Genomic DNA, 19,290 nt, shown 5'->3' with positions numbered 1-19,290 from the left:
GCTTTGATCATGTTCAGCCTCCCAATTTTCCTGTTTTATCCCTCTGATATTCTCACCTTATCACTTCTTCCCCACAAGTCCCAACCCTACTTTCACGCCGTCACCACTGTGGAATGTGACCCACTGCATTTAACTGGGGACGCTGGCACCAGCGTGGGCATGTTGTTACTTAAGCAAGAGCTCCTTTCCAGGGGCAGCACAGCTGAGGAAGGACTCATCTCCCCAGCAACCACCGCCTAGATTCTCTGGGAGACACGGGGCCTCAGGAGTCTCTTCTCCTGAATGCCAGTATCAATAGCCATCACAAACTTTAAAACAAAGCTTAATAAAATACAACAAAATTTACTAAAAATAAATCATTTAAAATCATGGTACACAAGAGTGAAGCCACAAAAGAATATTACTATGCACATGTTTTCTTTTACAGGGGACTACAAAGTTAGGTTATAATGTTAGTTCACACTGTTTGTTGCGAAAATGCAGGCCAAGCACTATCTGAATATTCAAAATTAATAAACAAAACCAGAAAATCTAATACTGTATTCTGATACCATAGGAGCTGATATCCCTACTATCTATCAACTGTTTATGTGAACACTTCAATGTACCAAACCCATGAATCACAACTATTCCAACAGATGCTACTATCAGCACTGAATTGTCTTTTCTTTTAATATACAATTTACTGGTGTTTTGCCTGCATGTACATCTGTGCGATGGTGTAAGAAGCCCTAGAAGTTGAGTTACAGACAGGTGTGGGTGCTGGGAATTGAACCCAGGTCCTCTGGAAGAGCAGCCAGGGCTCTTAACTGCTGAGTCATTTCTCCAGCCCTAGCACTGAATTTTCAAAGCATTTATATTTGCTAAGTGTTTGAATCTTGAGACATATAAAATCAGTACATAACTCTGAATTACAGGCTAAAACAATTAGCGGAATGATTGTGTAATATTTAATCACTTAGTTAAATGTTTTTGTTTAAATAAAAACAATCTTTAAAAAGGTAATATATGAGTGAGGCATAATGGTGCATATCTGTAATCCTAGCACTTGCCCTAAGCTGAGGGGGGAGGGTCACGAGTCTGAGGCCAGCCTGGGCTACATAGTGAGACCCCGTCTCAAAAAGAAATCCCAGCCAGCCAAGAGTATTATCATTAACTCAGCCTCTCAAGTGCTCATAACCGAAACCTGACAATTCTTAACATCTGGCCAGAATTACTTCCCTTGTTCTTGTTTCCATCTTTAAATATTTTATAAAGATCTCAAATTGACACTGGCTTAAAAATTATAATATTATCACAACTAATAAATTACTTAGTATCACCTGTATTATGCTGATAATTAAAAATTTCCCAAAGGTGCCAATATCTTTGCTAATCTAACTGCGCTCGCCTGGAGCATATCTCCACCCAACAGCAATCTCTAGTGTGCCAGACTCAGCCCACGTGTTGCGTGCTATAGAAACAGGACCGTGTGGGTACTTACCTTTGTTCTTTCTCAATCTGCAGGCTTTCAACAACATCTTCTCAGTCCTGGTTTCTATTGCTGAGGGTGATGAAGAACTCAGGGAAGGTCTGTCATCTTCAAACCACAACTTTAAAACAAAACAAAAATTGTTAAATCCAGCCACCTTTGCACTATAAAACTGGGCTAAACTAGGGCCCAGAAATGCACGGTAACAAAATCTGCTGGGCTTGTGCTAAAGACAAATTACCTCCGGGACGTCGAAGGGAACTTCCTGGTTGCTGTTTTTCAGGATCTCTGCTAACAGTTGCAATGTCCTTTCACGAGGGATAATGTTTTCTTCTTGCATTTTATTCCAGACAGCATCAGCTCGCTGCCAGTCACCATTTATTTCTGCAGAATTTGATTAATCAAAAATCAATGACTATGCTAAGCAGAACTGGTAAAGGTTTAGGAATTCTTTCTTTAGGTTCAAGAAGGCATTGTTCCAAATGCTGTTGTCAAAGAAAGGAAACATTAGTGATTGTAGCACAGAGGTGAGGAGATTTTTTGTGTATCTTTCTAATTATGAGCCACAGAAACACTTTCTCTGCCAAAACAAGCAAACAGAAACAAAAATAGTAACAAACCCCAGGCTTTTATCCAAAGCTTTGAAAATCATGTTGATAAAAGTTTGTTTTTAAAGTAACTGAAAAATTCTCAATATGAAAATCAAAATCAGAAACAAGTCTGCAAAGATGATAAAAATATGTACACTGCCTTACATACCTCTGGCTCTGGAATGGTTAGGAATGGTTAGGCTCTGATGTAAGGAACGTCCAGGTACCTTGGCTTGGGTGAGGAGAGGGCTGTCTGTATCTCACCTGCTGGTGAAGGATCTCTGCCCAGGTGTTGTACAATTCTGCTGATTAAGTTTTGGGGCAGCGAGAAATCTCTTGTAGAGGAAATAGGTAGATGTCTTTGTATCAATAAGCTACTTACTTCAATGTTGTGATACCTAGTTTTCACAAATAATAATAGTCCTGCTTTAGATGTCCTTTTGTTTGAATTTGCAAATGTGTATATAAGAAACATTAGGGACGCAAGCTTGAACACAAGCATCCTGGAAAACACAACTGTTTCTACTTCTTTTTTTTTTTTTTAAAAGATTTATTTATTATGTATACAGTATTCTGCCTGCACGTATCCCTGCAGGCCAGAAGAGGGCACCAGATCTCATTACAGATGGTTGTGAGCCACCATGTGGTTGCTGGGAATTGAACTCAGGACCTTTGGAAGAACAAGCAGTGCTCTTAACCTCTGAGCCATCTCTCCAGCCCCTGTTTCTACTTCTTACACTAAGAGGGAAAGCATCACCACTAAAGTGGGTGGCACCCCTAGATTCTGTCTCTCCAAAAAAAAAAAAAAAAATTAAGTTTAAGTTTTTTTAAACAACTAGTGACTGATAGCAGTACAAACTTTAACACACTTAATTAGAAATCAGCACCAAAGACAAGGGTAAAAGGTGAGCAGGACTATCTTCATAGGCCACACGCAGTTGCAACTCCTGGTTTTAAGTAGTGGAAATTAACCTCAAGTTCACAGTGATTTTTATACACACTTGATTATAAAGTCAATCTAACTGACATAAACTTCACACTTACAATTAGCTTTTAAAGCAATAGTCTTATAATTATATCTTCCTTTTATCAAAATCTCTTCCTGTAATGTAAAAACCTAAGTGTGATAAATATTTAAAAGTATAAAACTTGATTTAAAAAAAAAAAAACCTCCAAGCCCTAGAACCCTTACTGTGTGTGTGGGAAGCAAGCCCTGGAGCAGTTCTTCTTTGGCACAGGTCGGGCAACAGAAGGGGGCTCCCGGGGTCAGGGCAGCAGTGCCGTGCGCTCTGAACAAGGGGCCATCTAAAGCTAACACAAGTATTCTAAGCAATGAATACAAGATGGGTGTATGGATCTGCCATACAGACTATGAACCATTAGAAGAGAATTTTCTTCTTTTAAAACAGGCAAAATGGCTGAACTGGGTATGGTGGCTCACGTCTTTAATCCTAGCACTTGAGAGGCAGAGACAGGCAAATCTCTGTGAGTTCGAGGCCAGCCTGGTCTATAGAGTGAGTTCCAGGACAGCCAGAGCTACACAGAGAAACCCTGTCTCGAAAAACAAACAACACCCACCCACTAAAAAAAAAGGGAGTAATGGAGAGATGGCCCTGGCTGACAGCAATCAAGTCCAGAGACCTGAGCCTGACTGTAGCTTTAGCTCTAGGACAGGGACATACACATTGGACACAGACTGGATAATTTGAATATCAAAAATAATAACTGAAACAAAACAGGTTTTAAAAATCCATGAATCCGGCTGGAGAGATGGCTCAGAGGTTAAGAGCACCGACTGCTCTTCCAGAGGTCCTGAGTTCAATTCCCAGCAACCACATGGTGGCTGACAACCATCTGTAATGAGATCTGGTGCCCTCTTCTGTGTACATAATAAATAAATAAATCTTTAAAAAAAAAAAAAAATCCATGAATCCATTTAAGAAAAAAAAATCATCAATTTTGGAGGTTTCAAGGACACCAAACTCTGTTACAAACTGTGAAAATAAAATATAAATATTTGTGTTTTCCAATGAATTTATTTCTTATTGTAAAAAAAAAAAAAAAAAAAAAAAAAAAAAAAAAAAAAAAAGCCCCAGAGTGTAGACTGAACTCAATGTAGAGTTCCAAACAACCCAGAATGCAGTCAAAATAGTGAGTGATGGAGATCACCAAACGGAGAGCTGACAAGAACATCCTGGAGGCAGGAAGTCTGCAGACAGAAGTGCAGTGACCGTTCTGCACTCAGCCAGCAAACTCTGATGCTCTGTGAATCTTCAGAGCTCACAATATATCCATTTTACTAGCATAATAATGGAAGAAGGAAAGGCCACAGAGCATGAAATGTCAATGACTACATGTGCCTGAAGGAAAATAAAATAAATAACTTGAAGGAATAAAACACTAGGGCTGTAAAATTATAAAAGCCACAGTTGAGGAATTTTTAATGCAAAACAACCAATCAAAGGCAGCTGTCTTAGGACAGAGCAATCTATGGACACAAATGCTAAAAGAACGTCTACTTCTTTATTTATGAAGACAGCGAGGCTTAGCTCGGCAGTGGAAGGCTCTGATCCCAGGACTCAGGAGACAGAGGTGCTCAAGGCCCGCCTGGTCTATACCTGAGTTCCAGGGAAGCCAGGGAACAAAGCAAGGCCTGTCTCAATACAATAGCAACAAAAAGAAGGAAATCCAAAACACCACGTACAAACTGAAGTACCTTCAAACTAAGAAAATGTTGATAGGGTGATGATGGCATTCAGGAAGCTTCCACTAAAAACATGGTTAAAAAGACAGGACCATTAGTTCATCCGCTGTCTGTAGAAACAGAGACAGCTGGATAAAATGACCTCCATCAATAAAATGGCTACCCTCCACTTCAGTATCATAGCGACAGCCAAACATGGGTGCTGGTATAAACAGAATAGAGCATTACTTGGTTATAAAAACAAAATCTCAATCACGCTTCAACCTTCAGAAAAATACCTGGAATTCAGTCACATGGAAATTAAGGGTACAAACCAAGATTTAGGTATACAGAAAACTAAAATCTATTCAAAGAAACAAGGGACTAGTAAAATGAATTCTAGGATATCCAACCAGTATATTAGTACTTATAGATGATTAAAATGGAGAAAAACATTGTACCTGAGTAAAAAAAAAAAAATGTAATATGCTCATATTAAATAATAGTTTTAACAGAGGTCGTGGTGGTGCAGGCCTTTAATCTCAGAACTCAGGAGGCAGAGCCAGGCGGATCTCCGTAAGTTCGAGGCCAGCCTGGTGTACAGAGTGAGTTCCAGAACAGCCAGGGCTACACAGAGAAACCCTGTCTGGAAAAACAAAAACAAAACAAATAAACAATATACATAGTTTTTACACAGATGTGCATGTTCCTACAAGACCTATGCCTGTATGTTCACAGCTATTACAGGAGTGACTGGGAAAGCTACCTCAGGATTACATAAAACAGGAGGGAAAAGACAGTCATCCTCAAAACATCCTATTAATATTAAATTCTGTGGCTTTGAGTTCTTTTTCTGTTCTGAGTTAGCTTAAAAGATTTGGAAAACCTTTATTTCACTGTGTAAAACATGAGTGCTCGATGAGCGGAGCAAGGGGAGGTTGGCTTTAGAGACGGGAAGGAAGCGCCCCAACCACACACAAAACCAAACCAACCAAACAAAAGGCGGACAGGACAGCCATCTGAAGCGTTGAAGCAGGGGACTACCTTACCCTGTCACACTAACTGGCCTGTTGAAGACTTGGCAATTCCCACTCTCACTTATCTCCTTCTCTGCTGTGTGTCTGTCTTTCTCCTGATTTCTCACAAGGTAAAATAATTCAGTTTGGGTTTGCTAGCATGGATCACCAGGCTGAGTAACTTCATTTTGATTTGGTCTCTCAGGCCTAGCGCAGAACACTAGTGTGAACCAATAGCCTCCTACACAACTCACAAAAGAGCGAGAGCACTAAAGAGAAGTGGGATCATTTTATGAACCCATTGACTCACACTCAAGGTACCACTGAGTACTGCTTACCTTTCCACAGAACCAGACAGCATCACAGCATGTCCTATGTTCCTGGTACCACTTTGATTGTTAGGATGCTCTCAGTTTTAAGAAGGAAAACTATCAAAAAGAAATCTTTCTTTCCATACCCATCCAATCTCAGTGTCCGCCCCATTCCTCCTTACACAGGCAGGATTTATCAGGGTACACACAAGTCTCCAGCCTGTAGGTGTGGATGAATACAGCAGATCTTGAACACAGGGATGTGTCACCTGCCCTTCTGGGCTCCAGGAGCACAGAAGAAAATGACTGAGCAGAGGACCTTGGCCTTCTCATTACTGCAGCAAGGACCATCAGATTCATAAACACTTCTCAACAACATCTAGTGATACAGTGTAATGTTCTGCAGAAGGCCAGCTAGCCTTCACTTTGGCCCGTGCTGAAGATGCCTATTTGACAATCCCTCAGACTTCTTCAAAGCCCAATATTCCTTCCCTGCTGTGGCCCCTGCAGACTGGAGGGCCAACAGGAGGAGGACTGTCACTTACTGTGTAGTTTTAGTAAGCTGTAGTACATCTGGTCTCTATCACATTCAAACAGCTTCTGGGTCAGCTCCACCAACTTTTCAAGAGTTTGAACCTTAAAAAGATTGACAGATAGATTTGCACAACGTACGAAGTGTATTTTACAGTTAACACAAGCAAGGATGAGTGTTATCCACAGGTTAACTCTACCAAAAGACTGAGTGTCAACCACGACACAAGGTCAAGTATGGCCTGCCTAACTCCACAGAGCTGTGCACTGGAAAGTAGCTAAAAAACCAAATCACTCATGTTGTGAATATTTTACTACAGTAACAAGGTGCTTTAAAGTTTAAAGCCCTTGAAATCAAACAACACAACACGAGTAACTAAGTTACAGACTCTCCAGTGAGCATCTTGGTGACATAGAACCCGAGGCAGGTAACAGTGGGGAGCACACAGGTGGGGTAACCCTAACAGCGTGCTGCCTCGTGCCAGGGCTTTGCCTCTGTGATAAGAGCAGGTGCAGTGAGCTTGGAGAGAGGCACCTCCTCCTGCCACAACACACTGTCCACTGCCGGCTTGCTCACACCAAGTAGAAGGCGGCAGGTGCAAACCTCCAGGGCCTAGACCAACACTCTTGGACTTCTGAAGTACCCCCAGGACACAAACTACGCGGTAATTTTTTTGGAGGCGCACTGAGCGAACACTCTGTTGACAAGGACATCTCAGGAATCCCCAAATGCTGGCACTTGCTTACTCCTGAGTTTTAAGTGCTTCAGACATCAGAAATCAAATACTGACCTGATTATTGGAAATGCATCTATCACAAAACCACTGAAGTCTTGCAGGCCGAGCTCTAATGCCTGGAGTCTGAAAAATAGAACCACCACACAACACATAAGATTCGGCATAATTCTTCCTTGAAGTCAGTTTTTTCCTCTAACGAACTCGCTGCCATATATGTGCGAAAGGAAACTTACAGCAGGATCCCACTGTTACCACAGACCTTTAAGCATGTAACGGAACCCATGTTTAAAGGATATCTACAAGACGTAGGTATTTCAAGATGCGCCTTCCCAGCTCAATATTCATTCTATAATCTTCTCATTTTATGTGTGTGTTTGTTTGTTTGTTTGTTTTGGTACTAGGATTAAACCCAGGGCCCTGCATGTCATTTCAAAAATCTTTAAATACTAAAATGACTCATTTTATTTAGTTCAGGGAGAAGTAATTAACTAAATCAACCCAAGAATATGTAAAGATAAACACATACATGCACATGCATACTCACCCCCACAACAAAACTCCATTCCCTTACTTCAACATCCCAACAGACTGAACAGACAAAACTTACTAATTTGCTATGTAGAACCATAAACAAATCTTAATTTTAATAAAACCCAGCAGCTTTCATTTTTAGAAGAAACATACTTTGATGAAAGTACTCTACCAATCACTGGATGTGCTGCCTAGCACTTAAAACCAGCTAAGCACTTAACATTAGTTTAGTCTTGCCTTATTTCAATAACTGAGATATATGTTAGTTATACACTCAATTAGAAATTCTGAAGGTTTAGTCAGTAACTCTGGCTTCAAGCACATGTTTCACAATGTTGGATATTGGAATAAAAGACAAACCATTTCAACATAATTCCAAGGATTTGTACCTGTAATGATAGCATTTGCATCATCTGTAAGAGGGTTTCACCACGGAACACTGCATTTCAATCACAGCGTCAAGATAAGACAACTACATACTCATCTGCCCTGGCTGCGTGCCAACGTAGAGAAGACACTGTGCCTGCTCTCTCCACTGTGTAAAGCCAGGTGTCCCCAGAATACCAGGGCTTATTTATAAACCCCAGGGCTGTTGGTACTTTCAGACTGAGGTACTGCTGTCACCCTGGTTGACCTCCAGACTCAAGCGGTCCTCCTCCCTCAGCCTCTCCAGTAGCCGACTACAGGAGCACACCACCACACTCTGCAGCCCAGTATTTCTAGTTAAAAAGACACTGCACAATTGGAAATGAAGAGCTGATGTAGAAAGCACCACACTGCAGCCTGAGCTGCAGGACAGAGCCTGGCAGAGTTTAAGCTGTGTGCTCTCATTTAACCATGAACTATCTGTACTCCGGGGTATAAAACCCCATGCTGAGGAAACTGACCGCTGGAACGCACTTTCAAATATTAACCTCTACATCCAGACATGGACGGCATTCAAGGATCCTCTCACATCTACGTTTCGACATACATCTTAACAAGTATGAAATTAACATCAATGTACACAGAAAGCCCTTGAAAAAGAACAAATAATCCTCTTTAGAACATGGCAAATGCAAGAGCTACATTCACTTACAACCTCCAGTGTTATTGCTGATCCAAATCCATAAGATCTAAACAGCACAACATGGAGCTAACTCTTCCTGTTCAGGGCTGATTAATCCCTGCTGCTGGCAGGACAGCTGACTTAGATGCTACATCTCCCCCTATGTTTCATTTTGAAATTGAGAACTGTTTTCATATACAAACCTCAATCATCAAAAGAACATCTAGGTCAGATTAACTAAATCTCCTAGGCTGCTGGAGAAGCCAGCGCTTCTGGCTTATCTCTGAGCATCTTACTGAAGTTAAACACTGCAGTTGAAAGCGGCAATAGAAAACGCAATGAAACACAGGGAAGGACTGAATTCTAATTGGGATGTTAACTATAACATCAAAGGCCAGCTAGTGCACATTAAAATAATGAGGTAACCTCCAGTTCTTTCTGATTTTCCTTACATATAATTTACTTAATGGACGGTGAGGCTAAATGGTTACTCTAGGAGAAAGACTGCCATGTTTGTTTCTAGCCAAGTTCCTGTGCCCTAAAGCACAGCTTTCTGCAGTTCTAACAATACAACCCTGAGCTCAACTGCATAGGCACAAAGTTAAAACAAAATGTTTTCATCACTTGGTAACTTTGGGACATTACTCTATGGGTACAATGCCTATGCATGTTAATAAAGATAAATATAAAACAAGTTTCAAGTGAAGGGACATGAACGCTTTTCTATTGCATTTCAACCTTTATTTCATATGAACTTAAATTTGACTGATAGAGTAAATTTTTACTTGCTTTGTTTTTTCTTGCTAATACTAATGGAATGACGAAAATGGACTTCAATGAAACATACTCCATGGCCACTCCCTCTAGCCAGTGCAGTAGAAAGCAAAATGACAGCACAGGGCTCCCCAGAGGCCGGCTCAACTCTGTGGCCCTACAGCCAGGCTAGACCTGGGAGGAGAGCGGGCCCCACAGCACTCAGTGAGCCTTCTAGCCTCTGTCCCTTTCTCTACAAATGTCAGGTGTATTAAAGAGCAAAACGCCACTGCGCAAATCAAATGAACAGCCTATCACTAGCCATGGTCCTCTTCATCAGGTGTTATGTCAGGAGAACTGGTATTGGATTCTAGAAGCTTTGAAATCAGCACAGTGTACAAGGACTGAACTTGGACCCTATTAAGGAAAGCAAATTGAGATAAAAATTGTAATTTCCTCAAGTAAAGAACAAAGGGAAATGAAGACTGCACTAGAATCCTAACTTCTAGTGTCAGACCTAAAGCCACCAAAGTGAGAGCCCCCACAGAGGACAGCAAGTTCCCTCGGTTTGGAAGGAAGGGGATGAGCAGAGGAGGAAACAACTCCAGAGAAAGCGGTTCTGATAGATTCAAAAGTTGGGGTGGCCTGTCTGGAGAGCACGGAGATAGGAAGAGTGCTGGAGAAGCCACAGGAAATGGGAACTGTCCTGACCTCAAACTCCATGGCTGCCACCACCTGACTTTCTGAGCCCCAGCTCTTTCTCAGATCGGTTCTCCGAGGCTCAGGATGACAAAGTCCCAGCAGTCACACTGGCTAGCTGCAGATGCAGGTTTGAGTCCCAGGGAAGGAGTTATGGGGAAAGCTCATCTGTGACCAGCACTATGTAGTGCCTGGCCCACGGCCAGCAGTGAGTGACAACTGAGCCACACAGACGGCTAAGGATGGAGTTGGATGGCAGACTTCTTAATGGAAACCTTTAGGAGCTCTGTAAAATTTCATACCATTATTTAACCTTTCCTGATCGAATATGGCATCTCTCACAAAGCGGATCAGACAAAACCCATTTTATCTTATGCTCTGAAACATGCCAGGGCTAGGAGGTTAGTAAAATACTTAAACTGTAGCTAAAGGAATGAGGTGACATTTTGTTTTTCTCTTTACAGAGAAACACCATCTTATCTGAACATAATTTCTAAAAAGGAACGCTATATTAAAATTGGGAAGACCTGGTTTCTACTCAACTCTCTAGCAGGATGAACCAGAAAGAGGGTCTTCACCTTCATTTCTGACTTGATTAACTCACGCCCAGAAACTACCTGGAGAAAATGGTCTGAAAACCGAGGATGCCAGCCAGATGTGAAGAGGTGGTCGATGGCGACTCGTCAAGGAGGGAAAATTTCTCGAGAGAGAAACAAATCAATTGTATTGCATTTACCCAGCGGAACAATGTGATCATTAAAATGCTCAGAGAAGCCTTTAATGAATTTCATGCAGGGAAATGAAGGAGTAGTTGATTACAGTGAAATACTAAGTAAGATACATGAACCCATTAATTCTAATTATATATAAATGAAATCAGTCATTGAAAGAAAAGGACAGAAAGGCCACAAACATGACTAGATGACTAAGTATTCAAATGGAGTCTTTACACTTGACATATTTTAAAATAAGACCTGTAATTTATACCTGGTTCTATATACAGGGCAGTTTGGGGCGGGGAATAGGACTGATCATTACTAACAAAGTACAGAATATTCTTCACGAACTTTATCTTCCTCATATAACCATTAGGTTGTAACGCGTTCTTGATGGTCTAGTTCATTCCAGAATGTGGGGTCTACAGAGGATGAGTTGGTAAATGGACAAGAGCTCAGCCCAGGGAAGAACGTCATACAGAGAACACATGACACTGGGTGAGTACTGAACCACGCACCGACACTCCTGTCTTTAGACAGGACAAAGAAGGCAGCGCTGCCCTTTCTCAGGGCCTCTGCACCGTCAGCATCCTTGGCCCGGAATACTTCCATGTTGTCAGCTCCCAATCCACCTAGACATCTATCCTTGGAAATACCTCTTCGGAAATAGCTCCTTTCCACAGAACTCCTCTGATAGCAACTACTCCATTCAATAAAAACTTTAAAGGTCTACCTCACTGACAAGACTGTAAGACATGATCTACGTGTTAAGGAAAGGAGAGAAACTGGTCAAAATGGGAAGCTGCTTAGATGCCATCAGTCACCTTGGCAGGAGGTTGCAGATGACTGCCAGCACATGTCCACCACTCATGGCAGGGGGTGCTGTCAGTGACCGCCTGCTAACTAATGCCATTACACTCAGTATAATCACAAAAGATTCCCATGCCTGCAACCCTGAGATCCTTATTACCCTCACCTGCCTTAATCTCCCAGGATCCTCCTGGGTGTACCCAGAATCTGTTCCTCTTTGACTTACTCCATCTCCTTATTCTGGTCCCGAGGGTTTCGAACACCCTTCTGAAGAGTTCTCAGTCCTCCCCAGAACAAGCTGGAGCGGCCAGTCTTTGTTGCCTATCTGCTTCCTAATGCTGTAAGTGCATGGATGCTTACTTAAATGCCGCCATTTGCTCCACATGCATTTCCTCCTGAGAGGCCCTGAATTTCTACACAGGGAGAAAAGACTGACTCTCCTAAATGCTCAGACCCCACACATTCCTCAAGCCAGTCAACATTTTCCAGCTGCAGATAGACTTCTTTCACATGAACCTCCTGCTCAAGGAGTCACTATAGCTCCTAAAGACTCAACTTACTAACTCTGTTTTATTACTGTTTTCTCATTCTAGTCCCCTTTGAAGAAAACAATTCTTTTTCCAAGTACAACCTACTCACTGGAAGAATTCAGAAATTACCTAAGATATTTTAAAAATCAGCTATAACTCACTCTCCTTTAATGACCCATGTGAAGAAATAAACTACTACATAGCACATAGTATATGTATACACACCAGCTCATTTTAAAAACAAAACAGATCATGTTATGTATAAACTCAATCTTGCTTGTATCTTTTGTCACTTGAAAACTTTAGGTCTTTAATAACAAGAAGTGTTAGGAATTCTCCCCAGAGCTAACCCTCCATTAGCTATGAAACCATTAACCAAAGCAAAAAACAACCCTGCCCTTCAGCCTTGTCAATGAGATAAGCCTTGAGAACATTCTCACGGACCGCACTCCCCACTGCCCCTTCCTGTCCCTGGCCACTGCCATGGTCGTACCGTTCTTATTTATTTTTCTGCGCGCGTGTGTGCTCCATGCAAGTGTACATGCCTATGCTTGTGTATGTGGAGGCAGAGGTTTACTCCAGATCTCTCTCTTCATTGTTCTCCTCATTTCCTGAGACGGTGTCCCTCACTCAACCTGGAACTCACTGATTAGCTAGACTGGCTGGCCAGTGACCCTCAAGAACTCTCCTGCCTCAGCCTTCTACTGCTAGGGAACAGGCAAATGTTGCTAGCCCAGGCTTTTTCCATGGGTGCTGGAAATGTGAACTCAGATGTCCGTGCTTGCAAGGGAAGCTATCCAGAGTCACCTCCTTCACCCTACACAGAATTCTTTATGCACTCAACAGCTTTATACACACCCAGTGTTTTTAACCGTCATTCCTAACTGACCACACAGGCAAAGTCGTAAAGTGTTAAAAGCCAGTTTTCTCTTGCCTACCTACATGACCCTACATTAAGCATCACACGGAAATCATGTAGAACAAAGGAGACAAAACAATCCCTACCTTTGAGGGGCAAAGAGAATTAATACTATTGATCACTTACCATAATCCAGGAAATGTGCAAGCTGCTTTACACACATTATGTGATTGAGCCTTGAGCCTTAAAGACAGGTATCACATTCCCTCTTGTAGATAAGGCAGCTTAGGAAAGTTTAATAGATGGCAAAAGGGAACTCACTCTTAAGGCTCTGCTTTTTTTTTTTTTTTTTTTTTTTTTAAACTAGGTCCTGCATCTACTCCAGAGCGAGGAGGAGGGCGCAGTGGTCGGCCTCAGTCAGCGGCCCCGGACGGTGCCACAGAGCAGGAGACCCGGAAGGCAGACAGTGCTCTTCCACCTTCAGATCCACTGAGACCATTCTAGACAATACAAATCAACTACTGGAGTTTTAGAAGTACTGTCTACAGACAAGACAGAGAAAAACTGAAGATGGTGCTGCATTAATTGCACAATCTCCGACACTTCATTTTTTTCTTCTTTAAAAACATTTGAAGATACAAGCCAGGCATGGAGGCCTTTAACCTCAGCATTTGGAAGGCAGAGGCAGGTGGATCTTTAGTTCAAGGTCGGCCTGCTCTATAGTGAGTTCCAGGAGCCAGAGCTACATAGTGAGATCCTGTCTTGAAGACACAGTGATGACGTTCTGGGTCATGTGCCTACATCTTCAGTCCCATGACCAGGGATAATTTATACAAAAATAAGGAGCCCGAGAGCCAACCTGGGACTCTGTACACTTTTAGACAGGGGTACCAGCCAAGCCTGACTTGGAGCAATGTGATTTCGTCGGTGTTCATACAGCAGTGGTTTCAGTAACAAGGCGGCACTTTTAATGCACCACGTCTACTTTCTGTGGAATATTTTCTTACTAGATATAGAATTGTTTGATAATGAAATTAATCACCATTTGGACAGACTTTCCCTTAGCTGTTGCCTTATCAATTCCAGTAAGAAAAAATTCAGTAAAGCCTTGATAAAATATACTAATCCCAAAGAGGCCAGGCTTGTCACTTAGTTCCTATAAGCTGCTTACCATAGTGGGGACAAAAAGAAAGAAAATTTAAATCAAATGCCAAACCAGGGCAGACAGTACTTGTCTGGCTGATTAACTTGTAGACAAGCATCACAAATAAACGTGAGCCTGGTCTGCAGTAAATTGAATTTTACTGCTTTTAAGAACAAAGAATTCTTTGGCAAAGAGGATTAGCAACTTTACACCCCGGAATACCAGTTTAATTTAATTGTTTCACAATTCAAGATGCAATATGCAAATATCATTTTGATATATAACAGTGAATTTAGCAAAGTGAGGAAACAAATTCAATATACAACCAGACTGCTTTTCTGTACTGTAATTATATACAATAAAGCTGGCTGAGCCCCCTCCTCCCATTATTATTGGGATTGAATTCTATTAACAGGAATCAGAACAAGGATAATTAAAGGTTAAAATTTTTAAATGTATTCTAATTAAGAGTCTAAACAGCTATACATTGCAAAGTTAGAGAGCATACCTCGATGATCTTCTTGGCCTCTTTGTAATTTCCTGTCTGTAGGAAGGCAAAGAAGAGGTCATACAGCATCGTCATCTCCCCTTGCTCTTGGCTCACATAGTCCATTGCTAGACAGCAGAGAAGGGAGAACACATAGAGCGTGAGAAAACCACAGACAGTATCATGAAGGTCTAGATAAATCAAAAAGAACAAACATGGAGACTAGAAAGATTACAGCCTTATCTAATTTACTATCGTAGTCCTTTTCTGACGGCACATATCGACGGCATGAAATACTGAAGACTAGCACTAAAGAGAGCCAGGGAGGGTAAGATCAACAATGGTGTACCACCAACACGTAGCGTGCACATGAAATAACAGAGGGGCAATATTCCCAAAGGAACAGAGAGCGAAAAGCAGGGGTTTTGCAAATATTTAGAAGCACCTCCTTTCAGAAGACTGGCAGTTTCTCTGGAGGTATTTGTCTGCTCCTACATTTTCCTTTCACAGCTCCACATTCAGACTAAAGACGCAAGAAGAAAAAGGTGGACAGTTACGAACCTTTCTGGATTAAATCGGTCTCCCCTTTCTCTATCAGCTTACACAAGACGTCATGAATCCTGGGTAATTGTTTATATCTCCCATGGCATTCGAGGCTGGCTTCCAGCGCGGCAGGTAAATCACCCCTTGGAAAAATAAATTGACAACAAAGAAAAAGACGTATCTAAATTCAGTTTAGGCTCTCAGAAACAATGTGGACAGACATATAATGAGCAAGGAAACCGTCAATAGCCAACTTCCCTTAAGACAAAACCATTAAGCCCGCATGGAGAAGACAGGACCACCTTCCCTCTAAACGAGAGTTCAGGCCCGTCCACTGTTTCCTCACTTTGTCTTTATTACTCTGCTTCTTAAAGAGTGTTCGGGGGAAGGCGAAAAAGATCTGAGTATGCACAATAAACCGGTATCAGGCTGTTACTTCTAAAAACAAGACTGTCACATTGTCTTCCCCACTAGTCCAGGTCCCTTCGGAACCAGCCACAATTTCAGACTGGAAGCTTTAGGCAGCTCGCAGGTGTGTGCAAGCACTGAGCCACACTGCTACAGTGCTTTCCATCCCACAGCCTTACTAGGTGCGTAGGAAACAGCCCCAGTTTCAGAAGTACAACAGGTCCTCCTAACACTACGAGATTATTCTTAGTGATCAGCGAACTATACAATTCTAAACTTTACGTCTTCTTGAAAAAAAAAAAAAAAAGCTTCATTAAAAGTCACAATGGCGTAAAACTTTAATCCTAGCACTCAGGAGGCAGAGCCCAGTGGATCTCTGTGAGTTCAAGGCCAGCCTGGTCTACAGAGCGAGATCCAGGACAGGCACCAAAACTACACAGCGAAACCCTGTCTCAAAAAACAAAACAAAACAAAACAAAACAAAACAAAACAAAACAAAACAAAAGTCACGGCACCTTTTTAAATGTGGTATTTAAAATAAAAAGATAATTTCACTAAGTCAGAGTTTCTTAAGCATGTACTTTTTCCCTTTGAAAGGACAGGTGAGTGTGAAGAATTCACAAGGCCCCAAAGAGCCCCAGAGATATCAGAGGCAGTTCTCCTGGCCAATGCCCTCCTCCTCCTCCTCCTTTTTTTTTTTTTTTAAAATCATGGCTTTTCCTGAAGTACAGAATAAGCAGATGGTGGCCCTGGAGCAGGTCCCTGACCCTCAGTCCAAGCACTTTGCTACATACTACACTGTGAAAACACCACTGCTTCCAGGGCGATCATTTGTTACGAGACGACACAACAACTACAACAACAAAGACACCAGGAGATCTATTTCTAAAGCACCGTTCAAGATATAGACAAATAGCGCCCTTGGTGACAACCAGAGGCTCCTTCTGGAGAACGTACTCATTCCCTTACACACGCCGACAGTTCTCCCAGAAGAAAGCCTTTCACAACGTAGTTAGAAGCCTTACATCCTTCCCCTTATACACGTCATGTTGCCCTAGGTTAGATTACTACTGTATCTGGATTAAGATTTTTAAACTGCACTAGGAAAGTAAAATAAAGAGGCGCTCACTGTGCATGATGAGCTGCCATGGCGGGAAATGAGCACACCAAAGCCAAGACGGCTGTACCCCGCACCAAGTCCTGTTTACAGTGCATCTTCTGGCACCCCACTGAGTCATTTGAATTTTTGTCATTTGGGGTGAAGACTAAATTACAGGTTAATTTCCAAACTGAAAGTAGATGTTGCAGGCTAGATTACTGTCATATGAAGGAAATGCTATAGTAGCTACCACATATGCTATAAAGGTTCATATAATCAGTATTTTCCCTTGCTTCAGACACAGGCTCAGTTATTGCCTTCCCACAATTCCCCTTCATGGAAAACTATGAACACATCCGCAAGAGGAAAACTAACACATACCATCTTTTGAGACAGCAAGATCTGCTTTTTCAGATCAACTCCCAAACCAGAACAGCACTGTCTCAACTGTATTTCCCCTACATTAGGTCAAAAAATATCAATAAATGAATGAATAATTGCTCTGTCAATCAAAGCGACATGTTAATAGTCCTCAGTCTCCAAATATATGCTTCTGAAGATTATCCATGCCCAGAACAACAACAGAAAAGACAAGAACAGAAAAGTGGAAATAATTCATATATGTTAGCACTCCCTAAGGCTGCCCACAGGGTAAATTCAATCTACAAAACACTTCCTACAGACCGGACAGAAGGCAGGGTAGAGGAAATGACGTGTCGGCTCCTTGCTCTCTATTCTCTACATGCACCTTGTGGGTGATGGTGTCACTTAAAGCAGAAAGTCCTTTCTATCATTCTGACCTTTTTGGGTAGAACCTGGGAACAGGGGATAGAAAGGAAAAACCTGCACATCTGTAGGACTCCAGATTTTGACCTTCAACTAAGAGAGCTGTACCACTGCACGTGGGTCCTCAGGTTCCCAGCTGGCTCTAATCTCTACTGATTAGGGTCACGTGTCATGTACGTGGGTCACTCCAACAACCACTGATGTTAGGTAGAATGAAAATACTAAGTAGCAAAGAAAAGACTAAGTAAAAGAAAAAAGGGAAGAAGATATTTCCTAGACAAAATGTGGACCAGCACATTGCCAGCCAGCATACCCCAGCCTCTGTGTCCTAAAGTATTCTATGATTTCTTCATACACTTGGCAGACCAGAAATGACTGAAAATGTAGTTAAAAATAATAGTCCTTTGGAAAAAAATCTTTTAATGTTAAATCTGTATTCAAAAGTTTTTTTTTGAATCTGTTATTTCAAGTCTATTCTGTGCCTAAAGTCTGGTATACAATTGTAAAGTCTATGTATGAAAACCAAATTCCAGCCACTGTTTTCACAAACCAAACCTCCCCCCCCCTCTCTCTCTCTCACACACACACACACACACACACACACACACACACACACACACACACAGATCCACTGCATGACACACTATTATTTCTAAGACAAAAATATATTTGCACTATCTTTAAACACCAAAAACCCTGTTAAAATATATATATTGAGGGATTACATAAAATAATTCCCACAACTAAAACTATATGTTAATAAAAAGCAGTCAATTTTGAAAACTAGTATTTTGACTAATGTAAACTTACAAGTGTTACCAAATCATGTGAAATAAAGACAAAAGTAGAGAAAAGATGATTAAGGGCACTTACACATTCCTATAGAGTACACGTCTAGTAAGAAATTTGACAACTTAAAAAAGAACTGCGTTTATTAATCAGAGTGGCCCGTTCAATATTCATTTTAGAGTCTACTTCAATTCTATGGGAAATACGACTCTACATATAAACTACATATCTGTACGAGTGCACAGCACTGTTTGCACTTGCGATGCTTGCCCACACGGCAAATCTAAGGTTGTCCAGTACTGCAGTCTTTCATAGGAATCAGCGACAGAAGAACACAGGCTAGCTCGGCCACAAGCTGGCTGACACACGTTCACAGAAGCACTTGCCCGGCCAGAAATGAGACCGGGAGGTACCAGGAGACAGATTCTCCTCACTGACAGCCCTTCATACATGTCGTCATACATGTGCTCCACACAACGCTGAACGTCTATAGCTAGAAGACCTGTGACAACTGTCTATTCACATCTGTAGCTTTGGACTTAGTCTCTTCACACATCTGTAGGAAATGACTTTCGAATCCAAGGTGGATACATAATTTAAGCAACAAAAAATATGACAACTATTAGCTTTTAATTGGAATAAAGTACTTCAACATTATGCATAAAGTAGTAGTGAAGTAGCAATTTACCGAAGGACTTAATTCAACAGCCCTCAAATCTGAAATCGCCAGAGAGAAGTAGATGGAGGTG

General features: G+C 41.6%; 1 protein-coding gene across 1 annotated transcript in view; it reads right to left on the bottom strand.

Annotated features, from left to right (window-relative positions):
• Positions 1–19,290, bottom strand: part of Lrpprc (leucine rich pentatricopeptide repeat containing) — an 87,621-nt gene that overhangs the window by 18,420 nt on the left and 49,911 nt on the right. The window contains exons 24-29 of the mRNA XM_059248409.1: positions 15,478–15,602; positions 14,938–15,044; positions 7,394–7,462; positions 6,617–6,707; positions 1,713–1,855; positions 1,484–1,592 (exon numbers count right to left, since the gene is read on the bottom strand). Coding sequence (XP_059104392.1) covers positions 1,484–1,592; positions 1,713–1,855; positions 6,617–6,707; positions 7,394–7,462; positions 14,938–15,044; positions 15,478–15,602 — 644 coding nt within the window. The remainder of the gene's footprint in view (positions 1–1,483; positions 1,593–1,712; positions 1,856–6,616; positions 6,708–7,393; positions 7,463–14,937; positions 15,045–15,477; positions 15,603–19,290) is intronic.

This window comes from Peromyscus eremicus, chromosome 22 (assembly GCF_949786415.1).
Source record: "Peromyscus eremicus chromosome 22, PerEre_H2_v1, whole genome shotgun sequence".
Classification (NCBI taxonomy): domain Eukaryota; kingdom Metazoa; phylum Chordata; class Mammalia; order Rodentia; family Cricetidae; genus Peromyscus; species Peromyscus eremicus.
Note: the sequence above shows the minus strand (reverse complement) of the source record. Positions and strands in the feature narration are given on the sequence as shown.